The sequence below is a fragment of the Merops nubicus genome, unplaced genomic scaffold (genome assembly GCF_000691845.1).
Source record: "Merops nubicus isolate BGI_N331 unplaced genomic scaffold, ASM69184v1 scaffold19297, whole genome shotgun sequence".
Lineage (NCBI taxonomy): Eukaryota > Metazoa > Chordata > Aves > Coraciiformes > Meropidae > Merops > Merops nubicus.
This window is the reverse complement of record NW_008621203.1, coordinates 1-20760: the sequence shown is the minus strand read 5'-3', so window position 1 is coordinate 20760 and position 20760 is coordinate 1. Positions and strand designations below refer to the sequence as shown.

General features: G+C 38.4%; 1 protein-coding gene across 1 annotated transcript; it reads right to left on the bottom strand.

Annotated features, from left to right (window-relative positions):
- Positions 1 to 1906: 1906 nt before the first annotated feature.
- Positions 1907 to 20559, bottom strand: SEL1L (sel-1 suppressor of lin-12-like (C. elegans); the record flags this gene model as incomplete). Its single annotated transcript, XM_008944392.1, has 16 exons — positions 1907 to 2243; positions 3639 to 3767; positions 7236 to 7408; positions 8512 to 8586; positions 10172 to 10337; positions 10894 to 11042; positions 11298 to 11385; positions 11991 to 12053; positions 13742 to 13819; positions 14988 to 15056; positions 16064 to 16120; positions 16878 to 17032; positions 17340 to 17421; positions 18352 to 18411; positions 18488 to 18541; positions 20397 to 20559. Coding segments are annotated over 16 exons (1765 nt in total), but the record flags the coding sequence as incomplete, so codon positions are not given.
- Positions 20560 to 20760: the final 201 nt, after the last annotated feature.

Genomic DNA, 20760 nt, shown 5'->3' with positions numbered 1-20760 from the left:
GGAGTGTTCAGAAGTCACAGATATCTTAGAAATGCAGCTAGGGAGTGCTGTACATTTTAGACTCTACATTTAAGTTCAATACTGTTCTATATGCTAACGATGATTGAGACTGAGCAAGACATTCTTCTCATATGCTGCAACCCTCCAAACTAAAATGAAAGATTTGTCTTCACATAGCCAGCACAAGCATTTTGGAGTACGAGAAGTTCTACCTGCATTTTTAATACTAGTCATCCATAACATTTCAGTTTACAAAATAGTGGATTGCGTGTCTTCTTTCCCAAACTACAGATACATTGTGCAACAGTCTCCTTAGACATGTACTAGAGTATGAAACATCCCAAAAATCTCATCTCTAAAAAAACCACATTGATATGTTGCTGCCAATCCACTGGAAAAAGGTTTGCATGAAAGGAAGCCCTCAACCCTTTAAACACAACAGCTTTTGTCAGAAAGCAATTAAAAACCTCCTCATTTGTATTTCATTCAGCTTTAAGTCAGCATATTAAGAGGTTTCAATGCTAGCACAGAAACAAGTATGCAACTGCCACTGGTAAATAAGAACAGAAAATTCTGCATTTCTTGCCCCTAATTACTCCCTCACTGCTTCCCACCCCCAGCTCCTGAAACGACGAAAATCATTACTAAATAGGGATTCCTCATGCAGACTAAAAACATCCATTCCTTTACACTCATTACAAGGCCTTTGCACTGACCTGGTGGTATCAAGAAGCCATAAACCGTTAGTCTTCTTTCTCTTTGGAGTTTCTTGTTACAAGGGATCCTCAAAAGATGGCACAGACAGAAACAGTACTTTGACTTGCTCGTGTCTGCCAGGTACAACAGCAGCTGGTGACAGCCAGAGCACTGCTGTAATCTGACATGCAATTTGTACCAATCAGCCAAATTTTGGAGTGGCACCATTGGCATAAGCCCACACCCTTCTGTAGAGAGCATGCATCTTTGGGGCCCTTTTCTGTAGGTGCATTAAACAGATTCATGCACAAGATAACACACATTTCCTTCTCACAGCACAGATCACTTGAAGAATTGTTGAAAATTAAATACAGAACTTCCACCCTAAAAAAAGTAAGCTAACTCACCAAGATTTCTGTCTCTGTCCTTTCTTCAATGTCCACAAGAATACTGGTGCTTTCTGCAACCCAGACTCAGCCTCTTTGTAATAGCAAGTTTAAATAATTCAGGAACACTACCAATTTGTTTTAACACAAGGAAGTATTGCAAAGTACTCAGGCTCCAAAAAAGTTTTAGAAGGATGCGAGCACTGTGTGAATAGTTTTCAAATGAAAAGCTTTACAGGCCCAATCTGTCCCAGTCTGCCTCCTGGGCTACATACTGTCTGCTGAGGACTGTCTCGTCTAAGGGGAATAAAGGAAAATGCTAAAACAAACAAAAAAAAAACCCACAAATGGAAAGTGGCACATTTGCTGGCCTCGTTTTACACAGTTTATAAGTATTTCACTTTAAACCATCCAAGACAGCATAAAAGACCAAAGGGTAAGAAAAACTAAGAAATAATGAAATAAGGATTGTAGAAATACTTGGGATGCAGATCAGAATGTAAGTTCATAGAGTTCTAGTCTTTTTAGATTTTGAATATAGTTCAGCATCTTTGACTTAAATTTGCCATAAAATTATTCTTGTTATTACTTCTGTATAGGGCAACTGCTATCAAGCAGGCAAAAACCTTCCAATGCTAGCCTTCTGCTCTAAGAGATGAAAGGGACTCAGAACGAAGATGAACTAGATACAGCAGGCAACATTTTTATAGTAGCACTCTTGTGTTTCCATGAAAAAAGCCATAGTGTTATTCCATTGGCACTGAAATAACATTCAAATCAGTTTCAAAAGAATTTTCTTATCCCTGAAAAAAAGGCATCATTCTAAGCAGCTTTCAAACTTTTTTTTTAAACCTCTTTGTGCCTCTTTTGGGGGAGGGACTGTTGATCCAAAGTCCTAAATCACAAGGAAAACTGTTCCTTTAGGAAAGTCCAGTCCTTTCAGCGATGCCCTGGTTGCTATTGCGGAGGCTGGTGCTCTGGCGGGGGCTCCTGCGGGGGCGCGGGGGGCCGCAGTCCTGCTGGGCGGGGCACCGCCTGCTGCTGCCGCTGCCTGTACGCTATGATTGTTCCCAGAAGCAAGGCGATGATGGTCATAAGGTAAAGGTCCCACTCAGGCCCCAGCAGCTGGTCCATATCAATATGTGAGAACACCTCCCGTATCTAAGAGACAAGAAGGCCGCATCATCATGTCAAAGAGCAAGAATGGGAAGTCACTTGGATTTTAAATTTGACTTATAACATTTTTCATGTACAGGTACCAGTTTTAAAACTTCAGTAACTCTTTTCCCCTCTGAAAAAAACAGTATGACATCAGTGACAGTCTTAATTTCCAGGAACTAAATGCCAATAAGTTAAGAGCCATGCTGTACAGGATGAGCTATTCTATTTTCTGTTCTAGAGGTGAAGATTCTTGATACGTAACTTTGAGCCTTTCATACACAGAGGACTAAAATACACAGTTTAAATCAGAATGAGGTACGTAACCATATCTGTTGCCCTAAAGAAAGAGGGGCAGGTACTACATACACAGAGATCAGTCCAGCCAAACTGGAAGCCTTCAGCAGTCTACCATGAGTGACCTAACGTTAAGCCCCACTTACGTGGTAGAATGCTGAGATCTGTGCAGACAAGGCAGAGGGAAGTTAAAGTGACTTACTGATAGTTTTGGCTGAACTGTCTTTTTATCAGACTGCTGTCTGCATAAGCATTTGCCAACACACGCTTCATGCTTCACTACTGTATCTGATGGCACTACAGAGCCGTTGTCAATTTAAGTCTGCATCAGAAGATATTAAAAACTTGGAATATATGTGTTCTTCATATGAGCTTCTGTTAGTGCTACACAGGTATTTGCTCAATTGTTTTATTTTGACTGTCCACTCCTGAATGTCTCCAGTCTCAAAACCATTAAATTTTGTCAAACAACTGGAACCCCTGAACTTGTGTTTAGGTTGTGGTAATTTCCACACTATTTGAATTTATTAAGTAATCCAAATGGCAGTGAGATGTCAGAATACCGAGAAGTATTTCAGACACTATATAGAAAGACTTCATCTAAATTGTGGGCACTATTTTAGTACCACCACTTGTCAGAAACTCTGCACAATAGCTAAACTATCTAATACAAATAATATTTTCTTCCCACAGAAATCAAGCACAACTCAGGGGGGTTGTTACAGCTGAATTTAAAGTAGCATGAGATGCAGGGCTACAAAAAAAGCATTTCTTTCTTCCCAAACAGCAATTATGTCATTGTAATAATCTGTTTAACTTTGACAGCAGACGGTCATGGATAGGAGCAGTGAAACAGGTTAGGAAAATGCTCTTCAAGGGAGGAACAGCACAAAAGAGCACTGATCACACATTTAAGTTTCACAGAATTGCACAAATAAGAAACAGGAATCACGGCTTCAGCAACACAAAACACATCTATCCCAAGTCTTCAGAAGGCTCAAGTAAGTAAGGCTGTAATCTTAACTAAGATTACAACTCAATTTTCTTTTAAAAATGCAAACCCACTTATGTTGTTTTTCCTTTTAATTCTGCATTACTTACATTGATTTCTCGTACATATTGCAAAGAATAAATCACTCCAAGCTTGCAAAGTGCTAGGAAGACTGGAACTTGAGCATCTGGGCTTGCTTCAGCTGCCATGTCATAGAATCTTTTTGCAAGATGAATATCCTAGATTTAAGAAAATACAAAGCTCAATTTTAAAGAACTTGAAAAAATTAACCCTAAAACGTAGAGCTTTTTCTATAAGCTACTGTATAGTGGCATTTGACTACAAGGCTTTTGGTCAAGTTAAATGAAAACCATTCAGTAAAACATCCCCTTTTTTTTCTGAGGGATGTTCATCTTTGGGGAAGCTTCAATCTGAGGATGTAGCTATTCTAACTGACGCTCACAAAGATTAACATGTTCAGCCTACACACTGTAAATCAAGGCACTTATTTAGGCAAATCTAGTACACCCTTAACTTTTCCAACACCACACCAAACATGAAATACAAAGAAAACACAACTCACGGAGGAGTACACCACAGGAATTCCTCCTAGTTATACCTCAGTATGTCTGCTGCATAGTGCAGCTTCTAACCATTTCTGCACATACTCCCACATTAAATTCTACTCCCTAACCAAAACGGATACAGCCTGCACTAGTGAGGGCAGCCTGGCAGAAGCATGAGCACAAACAGCCAGCAGCTTCAGGGAGAGCTTAAATTAGTGTTCTCTTCTGTGGTGGCTGGAACACAAAAGTCAACTGTAGCAAGACCAGAGAATATGTGCACCAGAATAGTTTAACTTCCCTTGTTTGTTTGGGTTTTCTTTCGATTCCCCTTCAGATACATACACTGCAAAGTCAGGATATTTGGAAACAAAGTGCTCACGTTCCCTCGCTGATGTGAAGGACAGGCTTGTCTAAGACTTGCCTCTGGAAGTGTTCCAAGTTGGACACTTAAAACAAGAAATCTCCAGGACTTCATGCCACACATTCATTTTATAATTTCATCCTGATTGTGAAATACCATAAAGATTTTCTGCTCATTGATACAGCAAAGTTTAGCTCCATAACACATGTGGAAATAACAGTATGAAAATTAACACATGATGTGAATGAGATGTACTAGCTCATGTTTTAGTATTTTAATTCAACAGAACAGCTCAGAAAAGCTGGAAAGTCTCTCTTCTGTATAATTACTGAAAAGAGTTTCCTTACCTCTTTTGTACTGTGCTAGTATTATTGTAGAAGCAGATCCTAACTGTAGGACTCTGGGCTTTAACACACAAATAGCACTGAAATACTACGCCAAATCTGAAGAGAAGGCCATGGGAAAATTAAGAGGAACTGAATCCTTTTTTTTTGAGCAGTACATGGAAACGGTCTTCATTCTGATATGCAAGCTCAGGAACTGAACAACATCCCATCTATGAAAAGTGTATAACAGGGTACACATGCAAGATTTCCAAGGGGCTGAATATTTGGCATTGACCTGATACAAGTATGAAATCCATTTATATACAGGTAGTACAGAATCCTGTATGTAACAAAGCCTATTTATTCAATATGAGAGAATAAGGCAAAAGCTGTCTGAAAAAAACAAACCAAACCAGTAAGAAATCCTGTGTTTATTTGGGATTACCCAGACAGAACAGCGACCTGAATTAGAGTTGTGCAGGCTACCTTCCTGGATCATTCTCCCTAACTCTGGAGTGCTTGCCATCTTAGTGATGTGGACATGTGTGGGGAGAGAGTAAGAGTACACATCCCTTCTTCAGCAGGCTAAATCCCCAATTCCTTAGATACTATAGTGCTACCATCTGTATACATCCCTTCCACAGGCCTCTCATGGGAGAGCAGAGTTCAGGGGTAGATATCACCTCCTGCATCAGGACCTTAACTCTCATTTTCAGAGGTGCTCAAAATTCAGCTGTTTCCATTCTGGGAAAGGAAAGTCAAGTATTCTTTCACTTCCTTCAAAACTCAGTCCTAGTCTTTTCCAGAATATCCTAGCCCAGCACCACTTTAGTCTTACCTAGTCAGTCCTAAACCTCCATCCTCTCATCTTACAGTTGTCTATGTGTCCTAAAACTTCACATTACCTATCTAGAATTCCCAAGACTGGCTTTCTACATGAAAATTCCTTGCTTAGAAATTTTCAGTGGTTCCTTCCCTTATCTATATTAACTTCATTTCCCTTGCAGTTCAACTCCTCCTTCTCTAGCAGATCCATATGAGAGGAAATAATTCACCTGCATAAAGCAAGGCTACGTTTCTCATCGTGAGCCCCTGCGTGCTCATTACCACTACCTGTGTGTAGCCACTTCTGCTTCAGATTGGAGAATACACAAATTATACCATTAAGACTAATTTTTTCACAAATTCTTAACACGTTCTGCTGAACATGATGTAGTAACTTTTTCAAAGCTTATTGCTTGCTCTAAACTAGGATATTTTCAGGGTAGAAGCAAAAAGAAATAAAATAGTATGTCTGAAAGGATGCTGTGGTTTGCTTGTTTTTTTTTAATTTTTTTTTTTTTTTTTTTTTAGACCTCCCAACTAGAACACTGTTGCTCTGAGCTGTGAGTTCATTTTCAGAAATTAACTCATTTAGGGGATTCATTTATTTTAGGAACGTTTTCCCTTTTTAAAATTAGAAGGTAAGCTTCAGAAATAATGCTGTTTGTGTATTGTATTGTCCCATTTACAGCTAGGTCAGTAAGCAGTTTTCAAATGCTGATTGCTTGCTGCTGCCAAAGTAACAATATTGACCTAAGACTTAACCTTCACTGTTCTGACTTCTTGCAAAAAATTTAAAAGACCAATTTTTGCTGCTTTTCCCCTAACAGACCAAAACTAATTGAAAGGTGCATACCCAGACAAAACCCAAATGCTGAAGCTCACTGAAAATAATCAAAACAAAACTATTTCTTACAGTTTCAGTTAACCCAGAAGTTATTACTAAATTAATACATTAATTGCATGAATTAGTCATATTAAGGTAAGGCAGGATGCTCAAAATTACTATGCAATTGCTAATCACATTATTTTGACACATAAAAGAACACATTCTCTGTAAAAGTTTTAGTGAACTCATGGACAGCAATACACCACAGGCTTCCTAAAAGAATACTGTCTTTTAGACAATGTAGTTTATAAAGCTAATTGTGGCTTAGCCTAATTTGAAAAACCATAGCTAATAATCACATCACTGTTGGTGCTTATGGTTTGTCACTTGACGATACACAGAACTTGGTTTCAAAAGGTCATGATATAAAAAACAAATAAAGCAGTGTTTCAGAGGATGAGAGCAATCTTGTGTTAAAATACTCTGAATCTGGAACTCGTTTGCATTAATGTCATTACACGTCCAAGTCTTGAAAGCATTACTCAAACATATTCCGCTCTTTTTGCCACTCTTCAGTTTGGGGTAAACAGGTTTTTTTTCCCCTGTCTGTACCTCATTTCTTCACATAGGTAAGTGTGAAGTGGACTACACTCATCCATTTGCTACAGGAGAATGTATTGGGAGACATGCTAATTCCTGCTAAGTGGTTATGTAGTGCCCCAAGCCCAGTAGCAGTTATAGACTTAATCTAGTACTAGTAAACACATTGTCACAAAGAGACTATCAGCCTACAGCTTACTCACCTGCTTGATACCCAGTCCCTTCTCATGCATGTAGCCCAGATTAAACATTGCTTGGGCACTGTGCTGTTGCTCTGATGCCAGTCGATAGTGAATAAATGCAGTTTCATAATCAACATCAGTACCAAAACCATAAAAATGGTAATCTCCAAGTTTAATTCTTGCAACAGTATATCCTATAAATCAAGAAACAACCGAAAAGATAAAATAGTTAGGCAAAGAAAACCCTTTAGTTTCATTTGAAGATGCAATAAGGGCTTTAATACTACTTACCACAGTTTGTACAAACTGTTTCCTCCGCCCCCCCCTCTTTCTCAAACAGAATTTTTTTTTTTTTGTTTGGGAATTTTGTTGGGGTTGTTTTGTGTGCTTGGAGTGATCCTACCAGTATTTTTATTGTCCTTTAGTGGCATTAGTTGAAAATCTCTGTCATGTTGTTCATGGTCACTTACTACAGAAAAGCTTTTCATTTGTTACACGGTCACTAGGGGCTTCAGCATTGTTTCTAAAACAGGGACACTGAGAACTTGAAATAGAAAGTCTTTCATCATCATTTGGTAATTGAATACTTAATCATTCCATCCTCTTAATTTCTAACTTTCTGCTAAAAACCAAGTCTGTCTGAGGATTTTCAGACAAAACTCCTAGGCTCACTTTGTACAATACACTTTCTCTAAGTAAAAAGATAGCTGACAAACATTAATGTAGATGCACCCATATGATAGGTAGAGGCATCATGCCGAGATACTGATTGACTAAGCTCAATTTTGCTTATTTTAGGATGAGATCATAAGCGCTAGTGTTTAAACCCGGGTTGGCTGGATGCTAAGATTGCACTCCTTGTCACTGAGCTTTCCTTCCTTTGAATAGGAAATTGCATCTCTTACAAATTACGACAAGTATCAAAATCAAAAAAAGTGCTTTTTATCTATTATTCCAAATGCATTTATTTTCTAAAAAGTCTATGTAAACATTGCTAATGCTGTTTAACATTGTTCTGTAATTTCATATGAAACGGCAAAAGAAGCACATTGTACATTTGTGGTTCAGTCCTTTTACTCTTCAGGGTCTCAGACTGGCTCAGAACTGTAAGCATATTGCAATGACATTATAGCTGAGACAAAGGAACAAAGAACAGCAGCTACCCTACATGGAATATAACTGACATTGAACAGAAGAAGGTAAACGTTCTCCTTCTCCATTTCATAAAAAACATGAAACCAAACATCAACGGTTCTACTGAAAATAAACTGATTAAAATTCTGAGGTAGAAACATACCTTGAGAAGCTGCCCTATTCCAGTGAAGCAAAGCTCGAGGATAGGTTTCATTTTCTCCTACTATGCTAGCTTCTTCTAGAGAAAAAAGTAATTCAGTTAAATAGGAGCATGGTACATGCATGCACACAAGACCACAAAAATTTCTCATATTTATATTCAGCCTGCTAAAATAAATCCAAAACTCTAAGTAATCTGTGCTATAGCATGAACAAGATTCAACTCATTTGAAACTTAAAAAACCCCTTCCATTTACATGGTCTTTCCATGTATCTACCCACATAAGAGCTAGGAACAAACCGTATCATTTCACCCTGAAATATTGGTTACCGAGTGTCTCTCCTATTCCTGCTCTAGGAGATTCTGAAGCATACTTGAGGAATGCCAGAAGATGTAAGTTTTAAGAGCACTCTGTTTGGGCTCTGACAAAGATACGCCCAAATGCAAGGCTGAAGTATTTTAGTTTGACCATCTAAAAATCAAGACTAGTCAAGTAAAACAAAGGCTTTAACTCCTTAACTAGCCAGAGACTGCATTATTTTACTACAGCTACTTCAGAACAGAAGTTATTTCACCTGTATGTGTCATAAATTGAAGGTTACTTAAGTATCAGAGTTCAGACAGTTCAAAGGATTTGTAACTTTTTTCTGTGCTAGCGTAAGTATGGTTTCAGCTATACTGTCTTATGGTTTACATGCAGATTCTCTGTATGAAATGCATAAAATAATTTAAAATGCATCTCCAGTCAAGATGCAGACATATCCAAGTAATGGCAATGAGAATTTTAGTCCAAGGAAAGATGCAATTTCTTTTCAAGAAGACATTCCTAGCCAAGACTATAATTCCTATAGCTTATATAAAGATGAGTCACAAAGGCACCTTTGAAAAACATTAACTGGAAGTTATGATGCAAAAATTATCATATCAGCCACCAATAACCAATTAAGATACAAAGCCCTTAAGTTGGCAACAGGAGACCTAGCTTTCTAGATTCGAGATCCAGGAAGTTTAAATTTCTGGGGTTTGTAGTTTTTAGAAAGATTTATCACTTGTACTTCCATTGTAGCACTGTTCAGTGACCTCAAACTCTAAGAAATCCAAGTTCTAGCCACCTAGTTGCAATGAGAGACCTGGGACAAGTGTTTTCAAATCTAACAGAACCAACTGTCCAGCTCTTCATTACTGCTTCAAGAGTAGTATGAGTAACGTCAAAAAAAATCTGGAGAAATAAAGAAGTGCTGAGAAAAGACATTACAAGATAAAGAACAAAGGAAACTGAAGCTTGTATGCACAGTAAAGGCCAAAGGTAAAAGTAATGCAATTCCTACATTATAGATTTAAAAATAAAATGTTTAGGTCTGTGTTTAGAAAGTCCAGGGAAGGGAGTTTTAAGCACTAATTTTAAAAACGGGGTAGGGAGAGAACACTTTAGAAAGTCAAAATTTAAGTGCATTCTAACTTTTAGGCCAGAAAGCTACCCTTTGAGCTTTTAAAAAAAAAAAAATTAGAACTGACTGCTTTCCAGTGTGAAGAGCAGGAAAGAGGACAAGAGTCTATGAATAAGGTGTATGTAATTATATCTTCAAGCACTCTAGTGCTCTACTAAATGGGCTAGTACACGTCAACTCCAAAAGAAGCTTTCAGTACAAATTCAAGTCCTTACTCTGATCCAGTATGAAAGCAGCATTGCTTTGTGCAACTTCATAGCCTTGCTCTGCCAGAAGAAGATACTGAACCACAGCAGAATTTGAATCACCATCTTTATAGCTGTTGTAGGCAGTCATCAGTCTTTCAGACCAGCGGCCCCGTTCGCATACGTTCTTAAACAACTGAAAACAAAAAAAAAGGTGGGGGAGAAGAAGACTGGTTGTTATGAACTTCAGAAATTTAGGTTTTGCAAAAGATAAACTTTTAATATTTTGAACAGGCATTTGAATATTTACATTTCAGAGGAAAAACGTAATAGACAAACTCACTGTTTAAGATAGGGATACCTTAAGGTACAGGCTGCTAAGCAAATACATGCCAAGATTCAGATGCTTACTCAAAATTACTGTTTATATCAGCTTTGTTACACTTAAACCAATGTTTAAATTAATAAATCAGTACTTACAAAATACTGATGTTTGCTTTGCATTACATTCTTTTGATTTTCTTCAAAGTTAATAAGACAAATACAAACTTGCCATATCAGCATAAAAAAATAAAGATTTTTCTCATGAGATACAAAGGAGTTTGACAATTATTACTTTTCCTTTTTATAGCCTTGGCTCTACAGTCACTAGTGGGTTTTAGCTAAGACAAATTTCATATATAAGCTGACATGGTTATATACAACCTCTTGCAAGTCAATATTATTTGGCCTTTATACATGAATGACCTTACCTCAACAGCAGTGTGGCAGGAACGCATCACTCCAGTGCCAGTCGCATGCATCTGAGCCAGATTATAAAAAGCCAGAATGTGGCCACCCTGGGAGGCCAAGTTAAAATACTTCAGAGCTTGTTTATAGTCTCTCTTGACTCCAATGCCATCTAAAAGACAGAATAAGTTATTGCTGTTTGTTCCTCTTAAAAAGCAGAGTTGTATGAAATCGAGTATGTAGTTACTCTTTAAAATTATTAAAGAAAAACATTGTGGAAGTGTTAGGAAAAGACCAGAATAAAATAAAAGTTAAATGCACTAAGACCACCCTACATGTAGTATGTATACACTAATGCCACCTAGTGAACAGTTACTGAAAGGGCAGATACTCAGACCCAGCAAATCATCACTTTGATGCCACTTACTGTAATACATGGAACCTAGTTGAAGTTGTCCATCAACCCATCCCTGTTCTGCAGCCTTCTGGAAATACTTCAGTGCCAGCTCATAGTTCTGCAGGAATATTTGGTCTAGTCAGAGCCTTGCAATACACCACAATTTAAGTAAAGAAAGAAAATACACATGCACACATGTGTAAGACAGATCTGTTTTACAGAAGAATCCCAGAGAGATGTGCCAAGATATTTACCTGGTCAAAATTTGGAAAAAAAAAAAAACAACAAACCACAAATAGCCTACTATGGTATTAGTACATCTTAAATTTGTAGCCACCTCAAAGCTGGCATCTACTTATAGCACTGGTATGAACAGTTATTTTCAAAGCATTCCTCCACTCTCACAAGAGAGACAAAACGGGGACAGTTACTTCAGAAGAAAATTAGAACCAAGTACAAAACTCTGGCTAAAAATTCACACTGCTAAGCAATTCTAATAGCTTCACCAACATTTTCAAACTTAGTAGAGGGAACTCAGTATGTTTCATAGCTGCTAACTCCAGTGATTTTTTTTTTTTTTTTTTACTATTACAGATTTCCTCATGGAGTTTTCAGTATAACAGAAACCTTCACAATTGAAGTACTTCCCTCCAGAGAAGAAGTCTGTAAACAACAGGGAGTTACACAATCACGAATGATTAAAAAGACAGCAGAAAAGCTTACCACGGGCACACCTCTTCCGTAGAGGTAAGCCATTCCTAATCCACTCTGGCCAACTGGATTACCCTGAAAACACAGGAAAACAGTTCTGCAAAGAAAGGCAAAACTTACAGCTACATCTTTCAAATTTGGTATGTTTTTAACATCATTAAGCCAACTAGTGCTTAAGATAGATGCACTTTGTAACTTTGCTCCTAGTAAGTAATAGATATTCAGGGGGAAAATAGCATCTTTAGCAACTTTTATTTGATAAATACACAGGTGATTAAGAGGAAAAAGGAAAGTTTTCCAGACTAGTTATGAAAGTGTACTGTGCACTTTCAGAAAGTCCTATGGCATGTACAACGCAGACCCATAGAAAGGTGGGGCACTAATTGCTTATTTATCTGCAGTTTTTCCAAGCTGGACATGTTCTGGATGCTACAGAGGCTCCCAAAACAATTACAGGAACCCCAAGAATCTGTCTCAATTTAAGGGCAGATTGGTGGCTGTCCTGTGGGCTGTTGCTGCCCACTGCCCCTGCAAAAGTATTCACTATGGTGTTCCTTCAGTACTAGGATAGTGTTGTGGTTTGAGGCTTGGGGGTGGGACAGGTGAAGTCTAGGACCCAGGAGGGTCTGGGTTGGGGGGGGCACGGGGAGGAAAGGGCAGATATTCCCTCCCCCTTCCTCTGCCACCTCTTTAAAAGAGGCAGGAAGTGGGTGTCTCTGTTCTCTTGCCCTTTTGCTCATGGTGTTGGTGTGCTGGAGCATCAGTGTGCCTGATTCCATGTGGCTGTGAGCAAATTGTGTGCCATCTGAGATTTGGGTTTTGTCTATCTTGTGTTTACTCTGTATTCCTCCCATCTTTGTATATATCTACCTCCCTTCTTGCTTTCTGTTCCCTGTTAAACAATATACTTTATATTTATTAACTTCGAATTGGTGCAGAGCCTATCTTACCCCTGCCTTCCTTTGTTTGTTTATCTCTCTACCTGGGGAAAACTGAGGGATAGGGAGGGGGAACACAAGTTCTGCTTCCTGGGGTCCTGCCCTGAGTCCTTAAACAGAGACAGACAGGCAACAGGACACATCAGAAATCTCCAGTGAATGTAGGAAATGAGCAAGTTGAGAGATCCTTACTCTAGGATGAAGGGACAGAGCAGCAATCTAACTGTGGAATGCAAGAACTGTGAAGACAGTTATCTTACAACAGTACCTTCAAAACTTCATTTACTGTGTTTCACATGCTAAACATCTTCCCTGGAGGACCACTCATGCTTTAGCTGTACAATTGCTACCATAAGGGATAAGTCAAAGACAGACATGAGGGATTAACAGCCAAAAAAAGATCACTCCAATGAGATGAGAGGTATAAAATCAAAACCATTATCTATTCACTGACCATAAAAGAGAACCAAAGTAACACAGTAACAGTGCACTATAAAGTTGTGACAAGACAACTTCAGATTAATGAAAATTAACATTTAACAGAATTGCAGGCTATTTAGGTGGACAATATTTCATACTGATGCCAGTATTCATGAGTGTTGGGCTCCTTGTGCTGAACTCAACTTCATGTAGCACCATAACCAGAACTGGAGGCCATTTCTGACATATTAAGTCAAGAAGGGTTTAATTATGGGCTAATCTGGGACAGAAACTGGGACTAGGTGTATGCCCACAGAAGTGCACATGAAGAAGCATTTGCAGCATTTCCAAGCTAATCAACCTTTTAGGACATATGTTCTGTTTCTACCTTACAGATAACCATACCATATCAGCAGCTTTCTTGAAATACTGAAGAGCTGTTTCATTGCTCTGAGGTACAACATCACTCCCTTCTGAGTACATCTGAAGGAGAAAGGCATTATTGAAGAACAGGTGAAGAAGTCAATTTAGCGTGAAGATCATGAAGCATCCTCACTTTGCATATGAGACTCAGTTCCTTGTAATATTAGGCTGTTCTTGCTATGGCATTACTGAGTAATCAAGAACTTTCCCAGAAGCAGAACACACATCTCTGTGCTGTAAAATTCAGATTCAGAGAGTTTAACTTTCCCATGGAAAATGAACTGCCCATAAAATCAAAGTTTTTCATGAAAACACTTCATTTTCAAGTTCTACCAGTGTGCAGCAAAGAATGCATAATCAGGCAAAAATTGTGTGTGGCCAGTGGAAGTCAAACTATATTGGCAGTTAAAATACTTCTTGAAAACAAAGCGAACCCTGATTACTAAACCCTGTTCATTTCAACATTTATTAGTTAAAAATAATAGTATTTGTACTATTATAGTGGAGAAAACAGGAACCTGCCATCTCTCCTGACAGGTGCCTTGACCAGCACGTTGTGCTATTTTTTCATGCTCCGAGGACATGACTTTTGCATCCTCTACTGCAGTAAAAGATTGAAAAAGATGAGCTAGAGCTGCTGCTTACTGCAGTCAAACCTTTGAGGGTACTCAAAAAAACCTTAGAGGGTACCAGCAGCAGCTTGTCAATCATGTTTTAGGATATAAAAAGGATTTAAATCTGAGAAAACTGATACAATACCCACACTGCAGAGAGACTCAGGCGCCACAACTCTTTACACAGAACAAGAATACAGATGTCTTTCCCCTTTCATTTTCTAATTTACAATTTCCCACTAGGCACAACGTTGAGAAGCCTAGCTTTCCCCCCACACACTGTGTGGATGTGCACAGTGGCCTACTGTTTTGAACTCCACCACAGAAAAAGGCCACTTAGGTATTCAACTACTTAATTTTGTAAAAAAATCTAGTTCAAGTACTACTTAGATGAAAACAAAAGTTCCTAAAGTGAAGGAGGAAGTAGAAAATTTAGCCAAGACAGATTACAACACTCAAATCTTGCAGGACAAACCAAAATAGTAGCAAAACAGAAGTACTTAGATTCCAACATTTAAGTTTTAGACTGGCCAATATCAGAAAATAGGAAATATTTGTTATTTTTTGTTGAAAGACAGTCAAGTTGTTCACTTTTGAGAGCATTCATGTCTTACCTTTCCTAGAAAGGCCATGGCATGTGAATTGCCAGCATTAGCTGCTTGACTGAAGTACTCAAACGCTCGCTGTAGGGAAGAAAACAAATATTTTAGCCACCATGACTGATTTGAGTACCTTTCTAAGTGGAGCAGAGGTGAGGAGGTTGTTTGCTAAGCTACCAGGTTCTCCTGGGGATGACACTTATCAATTGCCCCTAATTTAATAAATGTAACAGGGTTCCCCACTCAGAAATGGAATATAGAGTATTCAGCATATTCCAAAAAAGCAGAGGGAAAAAAAACCAAAAAAAACCAAGCAAACAAAAAACACACACTACAACAGCTACTACGCACAAGCTACACAGGAGAATCCTACTTCCTTATTGTACCTCCAAATCCTGTTTAGGAGAGATATGCCACTTCCCATTCCAGTTTTACACAGAGCTTGGTTATACTCATTCTGACCACTTGGTATCATCTCTGAACCCTTCTACAGCAGCCATCGTAAAGTATTTCAAATGTGATGACCATTAAGTAATTTCTGGTTGGTAACTGAGCCTGAAATAATCCTCAGGACTGCACTTCTTCAGCTCGACATTTTTTCAATACATACTTTAAGAAGAGGTTAGCCATTTTAACTTCTATAAGCAGTAGCTAGGTTGGCTTACATCATCAGTTCTAATTTCTGTGTATACTTAATAGCCTTCGTATTGAAGGTTGCACTGTTTTGCTTACAGAAGCAAAATATTCATGCAAGCCACAAACTATACTATTGCCACTAATACATGCACAGTGTGTCAAAGATTTTGTTATATGTACAACAGCTCAGTTTCAGGTGCTTCTGGATGAAAAGCTGGTCATTGTTTTTGACTTCCTAATTTCTAAGATGATTAATCTTAAACTAATTGTATATGAAAATCAGCTCCATGTACTTGTCACACAAAGATCAAGCTTTACTCAACAAGACTACTCTTAATGCAGTCACTAAATACCTTACAGTTGTACTTAAACACTTTTGCTTCACCGTGGTCTCAGCTACACTTTCTCCCCCTTCACCAAGTGTAATATGCATCAGAGATATACAGAAGGGGTACCTGATGATTTTGCTCTACTCCTCTTCCTCCATGTAAATGCAACTGTCCAAGGCCAACCTAAAAATAAATTTTTACATTGCAAATAAGTCACTTTTCCACAGGAACTTTCTTTTTCTTTTACTACAGATAACCAGTGAGCTGGTTATTGGTACAAAGACAGACCATGTCAGAGGTAAAGATTCCACAAAGCCTGAAAGTACAGATTTGCTTTAATAACTGCAATACAGACTTATTTTTTCCACATTAGCCTAAGTAGAAATTTATCCTAGATATTTTGTATCTAGGACAGTCATGACACTAAATAATTGTTCATTTGGATTCTGCCTACGCAAACGTTTAGTCCTATACGACCAACTGAACGGTGACCGTTGGCCTATACTGGTGTCCTCCCCCAGCATTTTGTGCTGAAGAGGTTCAGCCTGCAGCATGCAGAAATCATGTAAGGGCAGAGCAGCAAGAAACTGAGGTCCCCTGCCAGGACCAGTCGTTTCGATCAAGGTTCACTCCATGACATCTAAAGCTATCCTTAAACTAGTCTGGCTGGTTTCTAGTGAAATCCAAGACCCGCTTTCCTAAGATACTACTGTTTTAGTGTTTTGCACTTATTTTCCACAAAAGAATTGCATTTTCTGTCCAAGTTCGACCTTAAACACACTAAAATACAAGCCTCTTATAAAAGCTAGTCAGGAAATAGCTACCAGGTTGATTTAGGGGGGAAGAGAAAATTAAAACTCTAATGTCTTCCAATATTTCATAAAGTTCTTCCCACATTTCTTTAAAACCTTGGCATGCCATCAGGTGAACCTCATCTCACCTGTGCTTGTACATCTCCTTTCTCTGCTAAAAACTGGTAATACTGAATCAGGTCTTCTTCTAGCATCCCACTTGCCATTCCTGGATTTTCTACTTCATCTGGTAAGCGAATCCGCTGGACCACTGTGCCACCAGTCAAAGAAATGTCACTAGCAACTGGAAAACAGAGAAGATGAATTTTCAGACACTTTTGTTCAAAACAAATATTACCCTGCAACTTACTGAAAACAGATCTCTACAGACCTTCAAAGTGTTACTCAGAGTATTAGTTACTTTGACAGTCTAAGAAGACATCTCAATAGCTAGAGATAAAAACTGCACATCATGACACAGAGCCAAACAGATCACTTGTGTAATTCTCTATTTTTATATTATTAATGTTGGTAGTCCTTCTAGTATCTCCCAGGTGAATGCTACAGAGATTCACAGAAAGTCAAGAACGTTAGCCTAGTAAAGTTTTTACCATGATTAGCTACAAGTCGGTAGTGAGTGAGAGCAGATTCACAACTCTGAAGGACTCCTATCCCCGCCCAGTACCGGTAACCCTGGAAATGAAAACAGAAAAATATGGGGCTGTCGATTCTTTAACAACATACCACTTGCCAGTTTAAACTTTCTTACATGACTTCAGCAAGATTTGATGAGACAATAGGCAAAACAAAGGCCACAAGTCCGTTGTGTCTTCATTAAAAGCAACTGACCGATACCATTAAAGGTTAAGCATAGCCAATATACCTCAGATATTACTCAGGAAAATGCAAATAAGTATAATTCTTACTTATGGGTGAAAACCTAAAGACTTTTACATACACCTGTCACACTATTTGTCTTAAATATCACATCACTGATTAAACCAGCATCTTCCGGGAAGCTACAGAAGGCTGGAGAGGGACTTTTCCCAAGAGTGTGCACCAACAGGACAAGGGGAAATGGTTTTAACCTGAAGGAGAATAGGTGTAGACTAGAACTGAGGAAGAAGTTCTTCAGTACAAGGGTGGTGAGACTGGAATAGATTGCCCAGGGAGGTTGTAGATGCCCTCTCCCTGGAGGTTTTCAAGGCCAGGCTGGATGAGAGGCCTCAAGCAGCATAGTCTAGGTAGAGGTGACCCTGCCCATGGCAGGGAGGTGAGATTAGATGGTTTCTAGGGTCCCTTCCAACCTAAGCCATTCTATGATTCTGTAAACATCTCTGGCTTTCACAGTTCTAACAGCCTACAAAAATTAGAAGTCTCACACTTCTGCTTTAAATGAAGAAATGTAAACACGGTCAGTCTAAATTCAGTAGTATACAGCTTAAAATGAGCAGACTTTTCCTTCAGTTAACAAATAATGGGGAAGATGCTATTGCCCACCCCATGCATGCATGGTGACCTAATACTTGGACAGCGTATTCACATCAATGCAAATCTTACATGAAAAATTTAAGAGTACAGAAAAGTTCATGCATGTTTGAAGTTATTAACTATCTTACTTACCAAGATCATATGGGCGATCAGATTTCCTCCTAAGGCTCCAAAAGTGTAATACACCAGGGCCTTAAAACAAAATAATTGATTAGGCTCTGCCTCCAAGATAAAATACAAGAGCACACACTGAAGATTTCTAAGTTACCTTGGCTTGACTAGAATTGACTCCTAGACCAGACGCATATAGAAATCCAAGTGCCTAGAAATAAAATAAAGTTTTTCAGCATATCCTTTGAAAAATTCAGGATCAGGTTTCCTGGGATACATAAAGAAAAAGAAGTCAAACAACAATTCAAAGCTGCAAAGAATATGCTAAGCTCTACCTTCCCTTTGGTACCTCCTACACCCAGGCCCTTCCTTGCCCCTTTTAAGGTATGATGTTCCTAAATTTCTATTCAGTTGCCTAAGACACTAACATAAATAAATCTCACCAGAACTCAGCCTAGTGGATTGAAGGCAAGGAAGAAACTACTTCCCTGAATGCCAGGTGTAGAACAAAAGGTCCTGAACAGTAGAAGTATCCTGGTTCAAAGATTCTCCAGTGAAGCTCAGCAGTACCTGTCAGGTTGTTCATGTGTCCTCTCCGTCTCATACACCAGTGCAAACATACACGAACCATGGCCATCTCTACATGAGTCTTACTGTTTGATTTACTGTCTAACAGCTCCTATGAATTTACTTTTTGCACCTGTTCTGCCATGGGTTACTTGCACTTCTGACTATAAATACAAAGAGTTAAAATGCCTAGAGCTGTTTGCCTGAAGTTTTTTCAAGAGTTATTTTTATTCTTAGAATTTCCATAATTACTGCTGTCTGTAACACCTGCCACAGCTGTAAAGCTCAGAGGAGAAACCAGCAGCACAGAGGATAACAGTATATATTTCCATTTCTGTATTTCACAGTGTTCTAAGACTATTCTAGTCAATTTTGAAAGCTCACAGGCAAAAAAACCAAAAAACCCAAACCAAACCAAAAAACCCAAAAAAACAAACCATCAATCGCCTCACACAGACAGGTATGAATTTTACACCAGTAAAGTCAAGGTCTTCATTGAAATATAAAGTCTTCAGAGAAAACATGTTCCTGCTTTCTGTGGCAAATTAACACTCCAACATTAAACAGAGAACAGCATGAGACCTGGTAGCCACGGAGCTAAAAGAAACGCACTAATTCTTAGCTGACACTTCCAAAACAAATGAGAGAACTGAACAAGTATATGCAGATATTGAGACATTAGAACTGGTAACACCCACATTTTATGACATTACTCAGGAACAATTATATATAAACAATTTTATAATATCCAAGGGCACATGGACAAAGTGAGACTTGTTCCACTAAACAGCTTTCAAGATTCCTAGGAGTTTATAACTTCCTGGATTATAAACTTGTGTGGGTACATCTACTTATTTCAAAGATAAAGCTGCACATGAAAAACCACAACATCCCACACAAACCACAAGAAAAAACTAACAGTTTCAAGGAAGATTTGCTGGTTTGGAGTTACCTGTATCTACCTATTTTTTTAACTTAAACATTCTAGTCAGTCAAACAACAGGTAAGAAATTAAAAGACCATCACCATACTATATTACTTGTAGTTTAATGTTGATTTTAAAACTTAAGGACAACAGACCCGTGTTTACCTTGAGGGTGGAGGTACCATTTGTTATCGTACCCTCAGAAATACTAGCAGAAGCTAGGTAAAGCAGAAGCATTTGGGGGACAATCTTTGAACTGAAGAAAGGCACTGGTGAAATTAGTAATGTAAAAGGCAATGGGTAGTCATGATCAGGAAATGCTCAGGCAAGCATTAATAAGATACACTTCCTGAATCAGAACCTGAATCAAATGTTTTACATGAAGTTTTCAAGCAATTTTAAAAAGCAGCACTCTTGTCTGCTGTCTTTTTTAACCAGGCAGCAAATACCACTTACTGTTCTCATTCTCTTCTGGATGCAAGAAGAATCTATAAAAGCACCTTAGAATAAGTACAACATATTAAACAATTCATGAGCCTATAAAAGCTTCTGTAGAATCTAAGGACATACATACCATTTGTCCTTTAGGAGAACCTTCTTCTGTTAGTTTTTCAAATAGTTCTTTCGATGACTGGATGTTCTGCTTCAGGTAATCCCCAAACAACAAAGCGTAAGAGACTTTCTCCATTGCCTTCGTATGATTCATGTCTGCTGCCTTCAGAAGATACTGATATGCTCTGAAAAGAAAACAATTTCTTAGTCACCTTCAGGCCAAGAAGTAGATTCCATTCATAAACATGAAGATTCTGGGGAGGGATTTTTTTTTTTTTTTTTTTTTTTTGCTCTGTTTTAGCCTCTGTATAGCTTCCACAAATGCATCTACCTACAGTCATTTGTTTCAGCTTCCAATCATCAACATGAGCCGGCAGTGTGCACTT